The sequence below is a fragment of the Eubalaena glacialis genome, chromosome 3, assembly GCF_028564815.1.
Source record: "Eubalaena glacialis isolate mEubGla1 chromosome 3, mEubGla1.1.hap2.+ XY, whole genome shotgun sequence".
In the NCBI taxonomy this organism is placed as follows: Eukaryota; Metazoa; Chordata; class Mammalia; order Artiodactyla; family Balaenidae; genus Eubalaena; species Eubalaena glacialis.
The window spans coordinates 127370648-127388882 of NC_083718.1; the positions used below are offsets into that span (position 1 = coordinate 127370648).

The 18235-nt window shown below is 34.8% G+C and overlaps 1 protein-coding gene across 5 annotated transcripts in view; it reads left to right on the forward strand.

Moving 5' to 3' along the window:
- ZZZ3 (zinc finger ZZ-type containing 3) overlaps nucleotides 1-17096 on the forward strand; it is a 113047-nt gene extending 95951 nt beyond the window's left edge. For 3 of the 5 annotated variants that reach the window (XM_061184002.1, XM_061183998.1, XM_061183999.1), the window contains 9 exons: nucleotides 323-470; nucleotides 557-672; nucleotides 1985-2056; nucleotides 3087-3188; nucleotides 3848-3943; nucleotides 6340-6492; nucleotides 12306-12440; nucleotides 15352-15452; nucleotides 15760-17090. In XM_061184002.1, coding sequence (XP_061039985.1) covers nucleotides 323-470; nucleotides 557-672; nucleotides 1985-2056; nucleotides 3087-3188; nucleotides 3848-3943; nucleotides 6340-6492; nucleotides 12306-12440; nucleotides 15352-15452; nucleotides 15760-15904 — 1068 coding nt within the window. In that variant the 3' untranslated portion in view covers nucleotides 15905-17090. Of the gene's footprint in view, nucleotides 1-322; nucleotides 471-556; nucleotides 673-1984; nucleotides 2057-3086; nucleotides 3189-3847; nucleotides 3944-6339; nucleotides 6493-12305; nucleotides 12441-15351; nucleotides 15453-15759 lie in introns of all 5 variants that reach the window. The other 2 variants (XM_061184000.1, XM_061184001.1) reach the window with 2 other exon arrangements.
- The last annotated feature ends 1139 nt before the right edge of the window (nucleotides 17097-18235 follow it).

An 18235-nucleotide genomic window follows, 5' to 3' on the forward strand; every position in this document is an offset into this window, starting at 1 on the left:
CTGTTCTTAGAGATAAAAATCTTTCTTTGCTATTTCTGTTTAAAGTGTGTTAGTGATAAAGTACAGTACGTTTATATAGTTCAGCTTTAGACCTCTAAAAATAGTGCTTATGTTTTGTTAAGTTCATTTTCCTTTACTTGGCTATCATTTCTACCATTTAATGTTTAGACTGTATTAACTTCATTGGCTGTTGGATTCAAAAAGTGAATAGAAATGCTCAGTTGATGATTATTTAGATTTGGAGTCATCTGAAAATTTGGTTGTAGTTGATAATTTCTTGAATTAAACTTAGTTTGTCACTTTCATTTTTTTCCCCCACCAGGCTGATATAGGGCTTCCATATCCACAGAGAGTTGTTCAATTGCCCGAGATTGTATGGGACCAATATACCAATAGCCTTGGGAACTTTGAAAGAGAATTTAAAAATCGCAAAAGACATACTAGGAGAGTTAAGCTAGTTTTTGATAAAGGTAAGAAATTACATGATACGAATTTAATTAGAGAACTACCTGACAAAGTCTTGCTTTAATAATCCTATACATGGTTTTCTTTTTAGTAGGTTTACCTGCTAGACCAAAAAGTCCTTTAGATCCTAGGAAGGATGGAGAGTCCCTTTCATACTCTATGTTGCCTTTGAGTGATGGTCCAGAAGGCTCAAACAGTCGTCCTCAGGTAAGCAGGATAAAGTGTTGGAGCAGGAAAATTTGAATTGTAGACAAAACATTTTAACATTTTGCTGGTTTGTATTCTTAAGATTCAAGCAGTCTTTCACTTGAAGGTATAGTGAGAACATGAACTTTGAAGTTAAGAAAAAGCTGGGTTGAAATCATAACTCCACCACTTACTAGCTGTGGAACTTCAGATGTCATCTATATTAAAGTCTCCAAGCTGCAGTTTCCTCTTGTATAAAATGTGATTAATATCACCCAATGTTGTAGAGTTGTTGTGAGGAATATAGTGAGTAGTACATGTAACATGCCCAGTTCAGTGCCTGACACATAATACAGTATTTATTCTAAAAATAAGAGCTCTTTGTGTGTAGTGGAATGTAACTAGGGTTTGCTGGCTGTTGGTTAGATGAACTTCAATAAACATGTGGGTTCAGAATGAAAAAGTAACATTTCTTTAAAATAAACAATAGCCATAAAGATAGGGGTATGTTGAGCTGTGTAACCAGTTAAAAATATTATGTACATTTTAGTAAAGTTGATATTAGGCTCCATTTTATGAGCAAGACATACGTTTAGGATATTACTTTATTATTACTTAAATAAAAAGACTAGCACATTAAAAATATTATGGAAAAAATTCCACGTATAATTTCCTCATTGTTAGCAAAGAATATATATGGTACATTATTATTTCTAAAACTGCCCTAAACAGTCAGTACATATGATCTCTTCAAGATGTTTCCCCACATCCTTAGGCTAGAAATAAAACTGTTCATATTTCAAAAGTAAAGAATAAATAGATAACAAAGGAGAAAGATGCACCTGGTGTGTATTCATGCTTTGTTTCCTTCATTTTTGTTTGTGAGGGTGGATGTGATGCTTTATTTAAAAGATTGGGATGGAAATACTCTTCTGAGGTACAAGACACTAATTGGAAAATGGATTTGTTAAAAATCTTTGAATTCTTTGGTTTTCAGATGATTTGCAATCTACCAAAGAAAGGTAATTCAAATAAAATATAAGCAATATAACAATGATTATTAAAAAAAAAAAGAAAGAAAAAGTAACATTTCTTTTTCTTTAAAATGAAGTTGCTGTCACCTATATCTCAAGATTGCTAGGAGTATAAAACCAAATGAAAGAAAAGAACATGAAAACTTTTTGTAAGCAATAAATTATGTACACATTAAAAAAATAAATTTACTCACATATTTTGAAATTAATTAAAAATTTCACAATTTGTGTGTTATTTGGCTATATCAAAGGGTAGTCTTTGTTTTTTCTCTCTGACAAAAACCTTGTTTTATATGCAGATGATAAGAGGACGCCTGTGTGATGATACCAAACCTGAAACATTTAACCAGTTGTGGACTGTCGAAGAACAGGTAATAGATATTTCTAAATTGTGTAGGTTTAAAAAAAAAAAAAAAGCAGTTAAAATTAGAGCCAGTATTATGAGTAAAGTGTATATTGTTGTATGTAATCCCTCTTAACCATGAATTTAAAATATTTAAACTTGTTTCTGTATACCTTTTTGCATACTTCAAGAATTTCGCATTCTGAGAATATATGAATTCCATTTTGGGGATAATTTTTAAATAAGGAACCTGGGTTTTGGGAGGGGGATTGAAAAAGATATTGAAACAGATGGAGTAAAGTTTTTGTAATGCAGCTTTGTGAGACAGAAAAACCTGGAGCCAAGTAAAGCTGTGCTTCAAAGTGAATTCTTGTTTTTGTTTGGAGGGGAGCTGGCAAAGCCAAGGTCAGAGTGTTCTCTTACATTTTGGCATATAGCTAGGATTGTTTGTGGGTAAGGTTTGAGACACATCTCTATCTCATATGAGGATTAGCCCCACAGCTATAATGAGTTTATCAGTTTATAAAAAGCTTCAGGAAACTTTTATTTCCAACATTTGGACTATTTTGCATCCTTAGGACTCTGGGAGAATTTAGGAGATAGGTCAGAATATTAAAATTAAATATTTGAATGAAGGACCACACAAAGGAGGAAAAGATCTCTTTTAATATTCTGTCTAAGTCCAAATGAATTTACATAGTTTTGTCAGATCCATAGTGGCAAGCCTAAACATAGTCTAGCAAGATAAAGTGGTCACTGGAAATCACTAAGATATGTAACATATTAATTAATTATTTTCTTTGTTGGGGGTGCTTTCCTTTTTTTACTGAAGTGCATAGAAAATCTTTATAAGGTCTTTCATAGGTTTATTTTCTAATCTTATTTTTCTTGTGAAGTCTTAAATTCCTTACTAGAAATTTTTCCTAGCATGAGGATTTCTAGTTGACCTAACCCCCAAAGTTGGGGAGGGAGTATTATAGTTTAAGATGAAAGGTGAATGTATTTATTTAGAAACTCAGTATTAAACTTTCTCAGATTTGGTCTTTGGTTTGGCTTAGAAAAAGCTTGAACAACTACTCTTGAAATACCCTCCTGAAGAAGTAGAATCTCGACGCTGGCAGAAGATAGCAGATGAACTGGGCAATAGGACAGCAAAGCAGGTAATTGAGGAGATAGCCCCATATTGTTGGCATGTTTTTGATGGTTTTTTAAATGAAGGATAGTGAAACTAAAATCAGTAGACCTGTCCCTTCATATTTAGCTACACAGTGCTATAGTATGTGGAGTTTTAAAAAATAACATTGTATATTTTTCTGTTGATTTTAGAAACAACTCTGAGATAATTCTGCTTTGGATCATTACTAAAAAATAAAAAAGTAATGGACTTGGTGTCTCTTGAATGTTTAATGAGTGCACCAGTTTGTGCTTTTTGGTTAGACTGTGCTAATAGATTTGTGATAGTGCCTTAGTATTCCCTGGTTGTCTTTCTAAAAAAATATCTGTCAGTTTTCTCCTTCACATTCCCATTGATATTAATAGATGTGTTTTTATGCTACAGGCACTAGTGTTCACAAGTTGAAAATGTGTTTAGCTTTGGAATCAAACAGATTTAATTTATTTTAACAATTTTTTTGTCTATATTTTAAAACATAAGTGTCTTTGGTGGCAATTTAAAATTATTTCTAGATTTATGGTAGATTTTAAGTTGTTACTATTCATTAAGGTACACATGTATATTTTAAAAACTATTTTAAAATACTATTCTGGTACTACATGTCTTGTCATTTATTACATTAAAAGGCTTGTCATGTTTCCTTAGGTTGCCAGCCGAGTGCAGAAGTATTTCATAAAACTAACTAAAGCTGGCATTCCAGTCCCAGGCAGAACACCAAACTTATATATATACTCCAAAAAGGTAAAAAGAAAATAGGTAAAAGTAAACCTTAGATCTCAGATTAAGTTCATCAAAGTCAGAGTTCCAGTGTAAAAGTTTATATATTTATCAGAACAGGGTTATTTTATTTTTAAAATTTGACTCACTCTAAACATTTTCTTATATATGGTAGGATTCCATTATTACTACTCAGTGAGTTTCAATGACGATTATTCATTATTTTCTTAGGAGTAGGTTAGTTTATGTGAATGAGTGCTATTTGAAAGATATTAGATTGTATGTATGTCAGAAAGGCCTTTGTGATGCTAAAGTTTGTAGGATGTTTGATTCTTTAATAAATATAATCAATTTTTGTTTTATACATATACTATATAAATCCAAGGTTAGAAATGTTTATTAAGATATTTAATCCTCACTATAATTCTAGAAGTGTAGGTAGTATCACCTTCACTTTACTCATGATAATATTAATAGATAGCTTTTGTTCTTACTGTTGAATGCTCTGGGCTAGGTACTGTTCTACAACCTTTTTATAGATGAGAAAACTAAGTACCTTGAGTAAATTGTCTAGTCACATAGCTGGTAAGTCTGGGATTCGTTGATCTTCTGATTCTGCACCTAAGCCTTTTCCACTGTTCTCTGCTGCTCTGTACAGTGAAAAAGCTACCGTCCCTCTCCTACATAGAACACTGCATCGAATTATAGCCAATTTTTTGCTTTAATTGCAAAAAAATAAAGCACATAATTGGCCTTCTTTCATTTCCTTGGTAAATCATCTGGGTACTTCCGCTTCCCCGCAACTGCCACCGTTCACCTAAAGAGAAGCTAGGAGCCGATCTAATGCTGTTACCCTTCCTTAGTGAAGCTAACTATTTTACATAATTTTACATTAAGAATATTGTCTGTATAGCTCCATGTTTAAAAATTTTTGTTTTTATTCTTTTTACCAAGATATGGAAGCTTGTTTTAATTTGTCAGATGTTTTAAATATTTTGGATTTTTTTCTCCCCAAATATAGTATTATCTATCTTAGATATGTAGAGTTCATCCTATAACTTCAGAATGTTGGAACTTTGATAACCACCATTTAACTTAACAGCTTTAATTTTTGTGATTTCTAAGTTATCTTTAGATGTGTTGTGCACCTTATGTTTTCACCACTAAGACTAGATGATGATAACAAAAGGAATACTAAAGAAACCTAAATGTGTTCCCTTCTTTGGGTGCACTGAATTTTAAGTTGACAGATATTTTGACTGCAGAGATCTAGCCCAGTCATAGACATGGTTAGAGGTTTTTTGTTTTGTTTTGTTTTGTTTTAAATAAATTTAATTAATTAATTAATTTATTTTTGGCTGTGTTGGGTCTTTGCTGCTGGGCACAGGCTTTCTTTAGTTGCGGTGAGCGAGGGCTACTCTTTGTTGTGGTGCGCGGGCTTCTCATTGCGGTGTCTTCTCTTCTTGCGGAGCACAGGCTCTAGGCGTGTGGGCTTCAGCAGTTGTGGCACGCGGGTTCAGTAGTTGTGGCTCATGGGCTCCAGAGAGCAGGCTCAGTAGTTGTGGTGCATGGGCTTAGTTGCTCCGCGGCATGTGGGATCTTCCCGGACCAGGGCTCGAACCCGTATCACCTGCATTGGCAGGCGGATTCTTAACCACTGTGCCACCCGGGAAGTCCTGACATGGTTAGAGTTTGAATTTTGAAATGAAATGAGGGTTCTCTATGTGGCTGAGGTTATTCTTTGTGGCGGTGCTGTTAGTGAAGAGAGGAAGTCTGCATAGTGGTTCGAAGGGAGGCCTTTGGCTCCACAGAGGCCTAGTTTATAATCTTGATTCTACCACTGCCTAGCTGCAGTACCTTGAACAAGAAAGTTAACCTCCTCGTGCCTCCGTTTTTTCACCTTTAAATTAGAAGTGATAATAACTACTTTACAGGAATGTTTTGAGGGTTAAGTGACATTGACAAAAAAAGCAGTCAATCAGTGTTAGATACTATTTTCAGACATTCATCGTGTTGTGGAAATTTTCTTTTTACTTGATAGTTTTATATCTGGCTTTGGCTAACTTCATCCTCCTTGATCATCTGTAAGATGACCTTAAGAGGAGTTCAGCATGTGAATGCCAAGAGTGTAATAAATGTTGGGGATACAAATATAAGCTACATAATGAGCATATGGTCCATTATACTCCACGTAGGTATTCTGCCTACATTTCTGTTTGTTGGTTTGGTTTTTTTTTATTTAAGGCTTGTTGTCTTTTTAAAAATCCAGATAACATAGAAAAAGCAACCACGTAAGAGTATGCTGAAGGGTAGAGGTGCAGTCCTTCTGATTAGGCAGACGTGCAGGAAGTAGCATTTATATTTTTGATTCTTTTAATGATTGTCCACTATCCCAATTAAAAATTTGTTTTCTCACTTAGTCTTCAACAAGCAGACGACAGCACCCCCTTAATAAGCATCTCTTTAAACCTTCCACTTTCATGACTTCCCATGAACCACCAGTGTATATGGATGAAGATGATGACCGATCCTGTTTTCGTAGCCACATGAACACTGCTATGGAGGAGGCATCGGTAAGTTATCTATTTATACTATATTTATATCTATCTATCTATCTTTATCTATGTATTATACAGATCAAGATACAGAATGGGAGCACCAGGGTTTCCTAATTATTCCTATTCTTCAGAGAATGTTGCTTTCTTTTCTTTTAATTAACTAGTCAAACTTGTTTTACAATGGGCTTAAAAATGTTTTTATGAAGAAACGTTCAAGCATATACAAAAATAAACCCATGTGCACCCATTATTCAACTTTAACAATTATCAGTTTGTGGCAATCTTATTTTCATCTATACTTCCTACCCACCCAACTTTCTGTCTGGGATTATTTTGGAGCAAGTTCCAGACATTACAAAATATCATTATCATGTTTATTAAAAGGTAATTCTTTATATAATCCAGATATACAGTCAGTTCACATTTCCCCAGTCATAAATTGCAGTAGGTTCCCCCCCACCACACACACCTTTCCTCTGTCTTCTTTTTTCCCCCTCTCACATTTGTTTTGTTGAAAAACTGGGTTATTTGTCTTGTAGAATTTACCTCAGTGTGGATTTTGTTGTTTGCATCTTCTTGGTGTCATTTAACCTCTTCCTCTGTTCCCTGAATCTCCTATAAATTGACAGGTCTAGATAACTGATCAGATTCAGATTTATTTGTTTTTTTGTTTGTTAGGGTGGGCAGGACTACTTCATGTATACTTTTATCAGTTTGACATTAGCATACATTGTTGCTTAGATCCATTAACTCATTAGATGTTACAAAATAGTAAAATTCTTTCTTCATTTATTTGATAGAATATTCACAAAGTAACCCCCCCCATCAACTATTTGATTATCCTAAGTTACATACAGAAAACGCAGCATAACTGCTTGATTCTTCCCTTTATTTTCTTGTTTTTAAAATAATGAGTTTGTTCTCTAATATCCTCCAGATTGACTCATGAGGTTTTAAAATTTTTGTACTCTTATGAATTGTTGGACTTAAAATATATTTAATCTGTTTCAGTGCATTGATATTATTGTCTTTATTAGTGTACAGATTGGCCCATTGGTTGGTTGTAACCTATTCAAGCTGGATTTTGAGTTCTTTTGACAAGACTCTAGTAATCTTTTATAGCTTCCTTACTGTCCGGTAGGACAAGGAAATTCCAGGCTCATCTTGTATATTTCCTGCTTCAGACCTGGAGTCAGTTCTGCTTTCTTTTATTGAGAAATGGTATTCGGAGACTCTATCCTGATATAGGATGTTACTTGCTACTGGATTGATCATTGTATCTAAGCCTATATAGTGGACAGAGCTGAGAAATACGTTATATATTTGTTAAAATTAAAAGACATCATAAATTCATCATTTTATTTCAAATTCAACTTAAGGACTGTGGGAATTTTACTTAACCCATATTGATCTTTAATATGTATCATTTTTCTCCCATGCTGGAAATTCCAGTTATCATCAGTGACATCAACATAATGCTTACTTTCTTTGTCTCACACTGCCCACAGTAGTCTCAGAATTTAATAATACTAACACTACCATCAACAATATGACACTGAAAACAGGTTTTTTGGGTAGCACTGTTTTTGACTTAGGGTATACCCAACTACAGAAATAAAGTCAAATTATACTTTTTAAATCCTCTTGGACTAATTCCTCTCTGTGTTGTCATCAACTGGATGCTAATTTAGGTTAATTCATTTCATTTTACTTTACATTCAGAGATTCCTTTTTATTGCTGTTAATATTTTTTATTTTACTATGCTAAAATTCTTTCTCAATAAGTAACATGATTCTGATTCCTTGCTTAAAGGACATGAAGATTGCCTTATATCTTTCTTAATACTTTGATTATATATGGTAACTGGAAAAGGAGATTTTAATGAAAAGTCAGCAGATAAAAATAAGTATCCTTTGTTCTGTTTCTAGATTAATCAAACACTGATTGTATACTTTGGTATGAAACTACTGTAAAATGACTGTATTCTTAAATTTTTTTTTCTTTTTAAACTTGTCTTTTTGAAAAACAGCTAGATTCTGCTGTGTCTTAAGATATGGCATTTGTGTGTAATTTTGTATTTTGTGACTATTAGAATTACTCATTTGAGAAATGTTTATTTACACTTAATATGTAACAGGCTCTGCTAGAAGTCAGCTCCATAGTTATGAATAAAATATCTATGATCTTGGGGTTCTCATAAATCTTAGTTTTGTGGGAGGAGATAAATGTGTAATCACATCAATAAATTACAAAATTTTAAAAATGCTTCAAAAGTAGGTGTCATTGTAATTATTTTAGAGGTACTTAATTCAGATTGAGAGTTTAAGTGGAAGACCCAAGGAAGTGATAGTCAAGTTGGCCATTGAAGGATGAATAAAACCTAGCTAGGTGAGGAGTGATGATGGGATGCTTAAAAGAAGTACATTTTGAGAAAATTGGCAAAATATAGTATAGTATAGGTGGTTGAATTTGATTTAGCTTTTGTTTGGCTGATTTTATTTATTTATTTTTAAATGAGCACCAGTTCACATCATTCTGATTACTTTAAAATAGCTATTTAAATGTATATTTATGAATCCTCTAGTGTAAAATTTATAGATTTCAGTTTCTCTTTTTCAGAAAAGCAGTAGCTAGAGAGACAATCTGTATACCATTTAGACCCCCTTGAAATTAGTCATAGTATTTCTCCTTTAAGTAAATTTAAAATGATTATAACTAGGAAATCTGTTTATGCGTGAGCATTTTAAAAATATTTATTTGTTTGTTTTTTTGTTCATTTTAAGGTAACATTGGTTTATAACATTATATGTTTCATGTGTACAGCATTGTAATTCAACTAATATATATGCACTACAGTGTGCTCACCACCAAAAAATCTAGTTTCTATCCGTCACCATACATTTGACCCCCTCTACCCGTTTCTCCCTCCTCCTACCACGCTTCCCCTCTGTGGAAAGAACACCAATCTGTTCTCTGTACCTGTGTGTGTTTTTGTTTTAATTTGTTTGTTCGTTTATTTATTTTATTTTTTTTAGTATTCAACATAAGAGTGAAATCTCGGTATTTGTCTTTCTCCTCTGACTTATTTCACTTTGCATCAATTCCCTCAAAGTCCATCCTTGTTGCCACAGCTGGCAAGATTTTATCTTTTTTTTTTTTGATGGCTGAATAGTATGGAATTTTTATTTTTAATTGTGCTGAATACCCATAACAGAAAATTTACCATCTCAGTCCTTTTTTTTTTTTTTTTAATTTATTTATTTATTTATTTATTTTTGGCTGTGTTGGGTCTTCGTTTCTGTGCGAGGGCTTTCTCCAGTTGCGGCGAGCGGGGGCCACTCTTCATCGCGGCGCGCGGGCCTCTCACCGCCGCGGCCTCTCTTGTTGCGGAGCACAGGCTCCAGACGCGCAGGCTCAGTAGTTGTGGCTCACGGGCCCAGTTGCTCCGCGGCATGTGGGATCTTCCCAGACCAGGGCTCGAACCCGTGTCCCCTGCATTGGCAGGCAGACTCTCAACCACTGCGCCACCAGGGAAGCCCCTCAGTCAATTTTGAGTGTACAGTTCAGTGGTGTTAAAGTACATTTACGTTATTGTGCAACGAATCTCCAGAACTCTTTATGTCTTGCAAAACTGAAACTCTGCATCCAGTAAACATCATCTCCCTATTCCCTCCTCCTTCTAGCTCCTGGCAACTACCATTCTACTTTCTGTCTCTTTGAATTTGACTACTCTGGGTACCTCATATAGGTAGAATCATACAGTTTTTGTCCTTTTGTGACTAGCTTATATCACTTAGCATAATGTCATCAAGGTTCATCCATCATGTAACATGTGTCACAATTTCCTTCCTTTTTACGGCCAAATAATATTCCATTGTGTGTGCATACCACATTTTATTTATCCATTCTTCTGTCAGTGGACACTTGGGTTGCTTCCACCTTTTGGCTGTTGTGACTAATGCTGCTGTGAACACGGGTGTACAAATATCTGTTGGAGTCTCTGCTCTCAAATTCTTTTGGGTATATACCCAGAAGTGGAATTGCTGGATCATATAGTAATTCTGTGTTTCATTTTTTAAGGAACCACAGTACTGTTTTCCATAATGGCTACAACATTTTATATTCTCATCAAGAGTGTACAAAAGTTTCAATTTCTCTACATCCTTGCCAACACTTATTATTATTATTACTATTTTTTAATTTTGATAGTAGCCATCTTAGTGGGTGTGAGGTGATTTAACTTTTTTTTTTTAAACATCTTTATTGGAGTATAATTGCTTAACAATGTTGTGTTAATTTCTGCTGTATAACAGAGTGAATCAGCTATATGTATACATATATCTAACAATCTTGTTGACCAAATTTAATAATACCCTTAGACTTAAAATGCAAATTTAAAAATTTAACAGAGTTTGTATTCTTTGTATTTGCCTAAAATATCTAAATTTAATACATTTTATTATAAAATTTCTTACTACATTATTTAATTATTTGGGTTACATCATATTTATTGGTATTACATATTTATTACATTATTTATGTTGTCTTTCTCAGTGGTAACATAGGAAGGCAGTAGCTATAATTTAACATCTTTAGTTGACAAGAATTTGAAATGGATGAAAGATAGTGGGAGATAAGGTAGGTGAAGTGTGAGATTGTAAAGAATCATTATCCAGCTGAGGACTTTGGACTTGACACTGTAGATAGCGAGGAAGCCATTTTTAGCAACAGTGAGACAGAGGAGGGAGTGTATACTATAGGGGACTGATTTGAGAGAGATTTTAGGTAGTATTAAATAGTGACAGAATTTTGCTGTATTAGATATGACAGTATAAAATTAAGGATAACACTTAGATTTAGGCCTTGGGCTGCTAGGTGTGCAAGGGGTTAGTTATATAGACAAATCTGGGTTCAAATCACTTGACTCTGCAACTAATTAACTATGTAAGCTTGGGCAAATGATGTAATTTCTATAAACATCAGTTTCCTTGATATAATGTAAATATAGTAGTTAATAATACCTAACATGGAGAGCAGGAGGAACGGGAGGTGCAGGGGTTGTCTGGTCCAGGATTGGGAATTGATGGAACACGGGATTAATGAATTGGGGATGCTTTTAGGAGGGTTGTGGAAATCAATGACCATGGGATCAGTCATGAGGTAGCAAAGGGAAGAAATGGATCCTGGGTGACAGAGCACAAATAAATTGGGAGAATAGGAAGCAGTTAGTGATTCATCTGTCAACTTCAAATTCATATAGCTTTTACTGTTCATTTCTTTATTGTAAATAATAATCTTTGTAACTTAAGTTTATCCATTTGAGTAAGAGGAATGTACTGTCTTGATCATTGGGAGTAATGAGCAGAAAACAGAGCAGAGATTAGTTTGCTTGTTGTTAAGAAAATGTCATATTTACCTGAGGAAGCTTAAAAATCTGTTAGATTGGAGAAGAGGAGCTTCCTGCAGATCAGGAAGAAGTAGATTACAAGGAGTCTTCCAAGTCGCCATGAACTTGTTGGGGTGGGGTTGAAGCTGCGTCAGTGTATGACAGAGGTGGGAGTCACGCCTTGTTCCCCTGGTACTTGCATTATGAAGATGCCTACTACAGTTCAGTATTACTATTGCATTAAGAAGCCCTCCAGAGGTATTAGTCTAAAATATTGCTGATAGCAGCACTGATTTTCTATGAGCCCGAAAAGGTTGAGGGTCTCTTGAATGTGAAAAATATCTTGTCAATAGAAAAATATTCTTTATCAGTATTTCTTATACTAGTTCATTTTAATTATGAAACTCACATTTTTGTTTTGTGTTTTGTTTTTTTCAATAGGATGAAGAAAGTATTCCTATTATGTACAGGAATTTACCTGAATATAAGGAACTATTACAGTTTAAAAAGTTAAAAAAACAGAAACTTCAGCAAATGCAAGCTGAAAGTGGATTTGTGCAACATGTGGGCTTCAAGGTAAATTCTACTTAATTTTTCTATTCATTTAATTTTTGAAAGGGTGATAGGATATATTTAAGGTGGTTTTCGGAGCTTTAAGCTCCACAACTTTCAAGCACACATTTAAAAGTAAGCTTAGCTCTTGTCCTGTTCATTTATACAAAGTAGTGTGCCACAGTTACTGGTGTCAAGAAATTTATGATTCAGTAGAGATAGAGAAGAAAAATATACAGGTATACTTTGAGGTAATATATGAGATGAGAAGTTTTTCTAGCTATTCCCCCACCCCAAATTTACTGAGATATAACTGACAAATAAAAATTGTACATATTTAAGGTATACAAAAAATTTAAGATATAAAAAAAATTCACCTCGCATAGTTATCTTTTATTTATTTTTTTTGAGATAAGAACACAGCATCTGCTCTCAGCAAATTTCAAGTATGCAATGCAGTATTATTTTTTATTTTTTTATTTTTTTAAACTTTGGGTTTATTTATTTAATTTATTTATTTATTTATGGCTGTGTTGGGTCTTCGTTTCTGTGCAAGGGCTTTCTCTAGTCGTGGCAAGTGGGGGCCACTCTTCATCGCGGTGCGCGGGCCTCTCACTATCGCGGCCTCTCTTGTTGCGGAGCACAGGCTCCAGACGCACAGGCTCAGTAATTGTGGCTCACGGGCCTACTTGCTCCGCAGCATGTGGGATCTTCCCAGACCAGGGCTCGAACCCGTGTCCCCTGCATTGGCAGGCAGATTCTCAACCATTGCACCACCAGGGAAGCCCGCAATGCAGTATTATTAACTATAATTACCGCGTTGTACATTAGACCTCCAGAAATTATTCATCTTATAACTGAAAGTTTGTTCCCTTTGACCAATGACACCACGGCCACCACCACCTCCCCACCGCCCCCCAGCCCCTGGCAACCCTCAGCAACCTCCATTCTAATTCTTTGCTTCTGTGAATTTAACTTTTTTGGATTCTACATTTAAGCGAGATCATATAGTATTTGTCTTCCTGTGTCTGATATATTTCACTTACCATGATGTCCTTAGGTTTCATCCATGTTGTCACAAATGGCAGGATTTCTTTCTGTTTTATGGCTGAATAATATTCCATTGTGTGTGTGTGTGTGTGTGTGTGTGTGTGTGTATATGTAGAGCGAGAGCGAGAGAGAGAGAGAGAACACATTTTCTTTATCCATTCATCCATAGAGCTATTTCTTTTATTGTTGCTGTTGTTCATGGATCAGAAATTTCTTTTCCCCTTTCAGATTCAGTTATCTCTGCTGTTTTTTGAGAGGCTAGTAGAAATACATTTATTCATGCCACAAAATTTTGAAATATCCATTTACGTTCCAGGCACTTTGCTAAGTGCTAGGGATTCAGCAGTAAACAAGATGGACTCACATCCTTCCCTATTCTGTTTTCATCTCAGAAGTGATTTAGAGAAGTTAAACGAGTGAATTAGTTGAGTGTGACTAGCGTGCATACTGGAGAGTAGTGAGAGGCTATTTAGTTGCCTTGGCAATTTTGCTAAGGAGTTTAAACTCTTCTAAAATGTTGGAGAAACTTAGAAGGATTTTAAGCAGAGTAACATGAAATTTGCATTTTGGAAAGATCATTCTATTTTCTTAAACAATACAACCCTTAGGAAGGCAGTGGGTTTAGAGTGGATAACTCTTAATCTCTGACTACAGTATTGTTAAATTCTTTAAATAATAATTTGTTCATGTATATTTTTTATGTAATTGAAAAAAAATTAAGTGAAGGGGAAAAAAGATCATTCTGGCATTAGTATGGAGAATGGATAGGAAGAAAGCAAGGCTGAGGGCAGGGAGACTAGTTGGAGATTCTCTTCATTAATTTAGACAAAAGATGAGAATGTCCTGAACTTGACTGGTGGCTGTAGAAATAGAAAGATTGACAGGTTTGAGAACACCTTAGACATTAGAACTGGCTATACTTGGTGGGATTGGAGGAAGCAAAATTGAGACCATGAACTACAGATTTGCTGGTAGTGGTATACATAAAAATACTGGTGTGTGCTGTGACTTAATAAATTTAAAACAAAATTCTTATACCTCTGATCCTCTGGAGTGGCTATTAGCCAGACTATATTAAATGATTTTCTTTTCTTGATCTTGCAGTGGTCCTGCTTCTCCATTTAGAGATTTTCCTAATTGACAGCTGTGTCTTTCCAGGAAGAAAGTCTCTCCACTTCTCATAATTTTGTTGTAAGACCCAGCTGTGGCTTGTTTGCCAGTCTGTCAGCCACTCTAGTTGGCCTGATGATCAAAGAAACTAGAAATGAGATTTACTTTGATTTCCAAGATTGCGCAGAACACACTGAGGGCTACCACACTGCCACAACACTGAGAAAGAGCTAACTTTGCCTTTTCTTCATGGTGGGCATTGGTTATTAGGAGCCTTCAAGGCTTTGGAAAGTAACTCAGTAAGATGAAAGTTCAGAGAGGATTTTGTGTTCACTTGGGTTTATGTTAGCTGTGGTAGCCTGTTTTAAATAGTTCTGTAACATATTTGGATAGTTTTAACTATGGTATTAAGTCAGTGGTTCTCAATCCCAGTCATTGTACACTGGTCTGAGGTACCTTTCAAGTCAATAGCTACTAATAATCAAATGCCCAAGTTTGCAGATGATTTACTTAAGATTTTTAAAAATAAATTAAAGCATATTATGATGTTCCTCTCACCCATCTGTATTGTAGCTCAATCTTGAATGGATAGAGTTTCAGCTAGCTTGCTAGAAATTGTGTCTAACTTAAACAACCATTTTTTGTGTTACCCGCTATCTGGTGCATGGGGAGAGAGGAGAGAATGTCTCTGTGCACATTATGTGTTGGCCAGCAGGAAAACAGAAAGCTTGAGAACAATATAGTTGAATACTTTTTCTCTCTGAATCTTTAATAGTGTGATAACTGTGGCATAGAACCTATCCAGGGTGTTCGGTGGCACTGCCAGGATTGTCCTCCAGAAATGTCTTTGGATTTCTGTGATTCTTGTTCAGACTGGTAAGTGTTATCCTTCATTCTAAGTCTTAAATTTTGACAGGAGCTTCTCAGACACTAGTGAGTTTGATTTCTAAACTGCTTAGAAAATCGCCACATTTAATGGGTTAAACTTTGCTGTTCTAGACAATTAAGAAATTTTCCTTAATGATACCATATCTCAAGTAACTTTCCATTAGAGATTTTGATAGATTAATGGATTTAAACAGGTAGAGCTGTGAGGAAGTTTGATAATATCTAGACCAAAATGCATCCAATGCCATGTAATGATGTGTTTGTGTTTGTGTGTGTGTGTGTGTTTTCTTTGCAGCCTTCATGAAACAGATATTCACAAGGAAGATCACCAACTAGAACCTGTTTATAGGTCAGAGACATTCTTAGACAGAGACTACTGTGTGTCCCAGGGCACCAGTTATAATTACCTTGACCCAAACTACTTTCCAGCAAACAGATGACATGGAAGAGAACATCATATACTAGTCCTCTTCAACACATAGCAATGGTATCATTGTGAATTATGTGCACCGTTTGGAAAGATTCTCTACTTTCCCTGAAATGACACTCACAGCATGACAGCTTCCTGAGTGTTCTCGTCAACAGCTCTGCACCGTTGTGGCTCTAGATCACTGTTCAGCAGCTGAGCATTCCTGGTGAGCAAAAGGGTTTCCCTGGTGAAATTCTCACCACCACCTTAAAGCCTTTTAGGTGGTGATCTTAAATGGGTGAGATGGAAATGAGAGCACATATTAAAGAGAGAGTAAATTCCAAAGGTTTCAAAGAACTTGGTCATAAATATGCTAATGAGAAGACAAAGTATTTATATTAAAACAGTTTAGTAGCTTTCAGTTTTGTGAAAATAGTTTCCAGCACAGAAACTGACTTCCTTAGGCAAAGTTTTAACCAATGACGGTGTTTGCTTCTAGGATATATACACTTTAAAAGAACTCACTGTCCCAGTGGTGGCCGCTGATGGCCTTTAGTAAATTGGAGCTGCTTAACCATATTGATGTCTAATTTCTTTTAACCACAATGAACTGTCCTTATTACCAACAGTGAAGCACTACAGGAGGCAACTGTGGCATTGCTTCCTTAACCAACTCATGGTGTGTGAATGTTATAAAATTGTCACTCAGATATATTTTTTAAATGTAATGTTATATAAGATGATCATGTGATGTGTACAAACTATGGTGAAAAGTGCCAGTGGTAGTAACCGTGTAAAGTCTAATTCACAACATTAATTCCTTTAAAATACACAGCCTTCTGCCTCTGTATTTGGAGTTGTCAGTGCAACTCATTGAAGAAAACTGCCTAATAGAAAAATCATATATATGGTAATAATTTCCCTCTTTTGTAGTCTGCACAAGATCCATAAAAGATTGTATTTTTATTACTATTTAAACAAGTGATTAAATTTAGTCTGTGCAGTGAGCAAGAGTTCACATGCATTCTTTTATACTGCTGGATTTTGTTGTGCATCATTTAAAACATTTTGTATGTTTCTTCTTATCTGTGTATACAGTATGTTCTTGAATAATGTTCATTTGTCAGGAGAACTGTGAGAAATAAACTATGTGGATACTGTCTGTTTATATTATAGAATGCTTGTTGTGACTTCCTTCGGTTAGATTTTGGATTTTATTTTTACTAGTATTAAAACCAGAACAATTTTTTTAAAGGTTTTTTTTTTTTTCCCTTTACCTATCTGTCCCTTAAAAAGAGTAAGGACTGTATGATGGAAAAGAAGGTAAACTTGAGAAGCTCTGTAAAAGATGGTAATGTTTTCACTCAGTGTGTGTGCTGAAACACTAAATTAGGTTAACAAAAAAGAATATGTACTACCATGGTTAAAGAAAAAGACAATTATTAATGTCCAGATGTGAAAACTAAACTTAGGTTGAAAACTTTTAACCTAACCATCATTCTTTCTGATGAAATAAGCCCCCCATGTGTTAAATAAGTGGTTTTTGAAAATCACTGTATTCCCTGGAAATTATTATGGACTACTGGAAAAGAAAATATAAATATTCTAAGATTGACTAAGTATACTGACGCAATTTTTAGAGTCTCCTGTTTTTTCCAATTTTAAATCAAGGGGACCTTATTTACCAGTCCTCTTCAATACACTGCAGGGTACTGAAATCATACCCTGAATTTTTTTAATTGAGAAAAGTAATATAATTTTAACTATAGAAATATGAGAATTTTAAAGTAATATATTGATTAAAGAATACTGATGATTTTGATAAAATATATCACATCAGAAGAAAAGGAGATGGACTTGAGTTAGAGTTTTTGCTCTGGAATTATTAGTTGGGGCAAGAAGAGGGGAATCATTAACATTCTGGGCATTTGGCTATTAAACTTCAAGTGAATATGCCAGAGATCTACCTTCAACTTGTAGTAAAGTTGAAGTAGCACTTGATGGTAACTTCTGTAACTTCTGTGTTTGCATAGAAGTAATACCAATCAGTTTTGGAGAACCATTCAGAGCCATTCAAAAATCCCATAAAGTATGAAGTATGCTTTGAAAGAGTGATACAATTGATATTTATATAAGCAGAATAGACAAAATAAATCCACTTAAATGTATTTTTTAAGGACAAAGATTTTGAGAATTTTGAGTAACAAAGAGGCTTATTTTCTGCTTGAGCAAAGATGTGTTTATTTTGCATTTTTCAGTTCCAAGCAAATAGTCCTCATGGCTTTAAAAGGGTAGTAGTAGTGGTAATGTGTTTTGTTGTTGTTTTAATGTGAGGACTGCAGGAATGCACAGGGCTCTCATT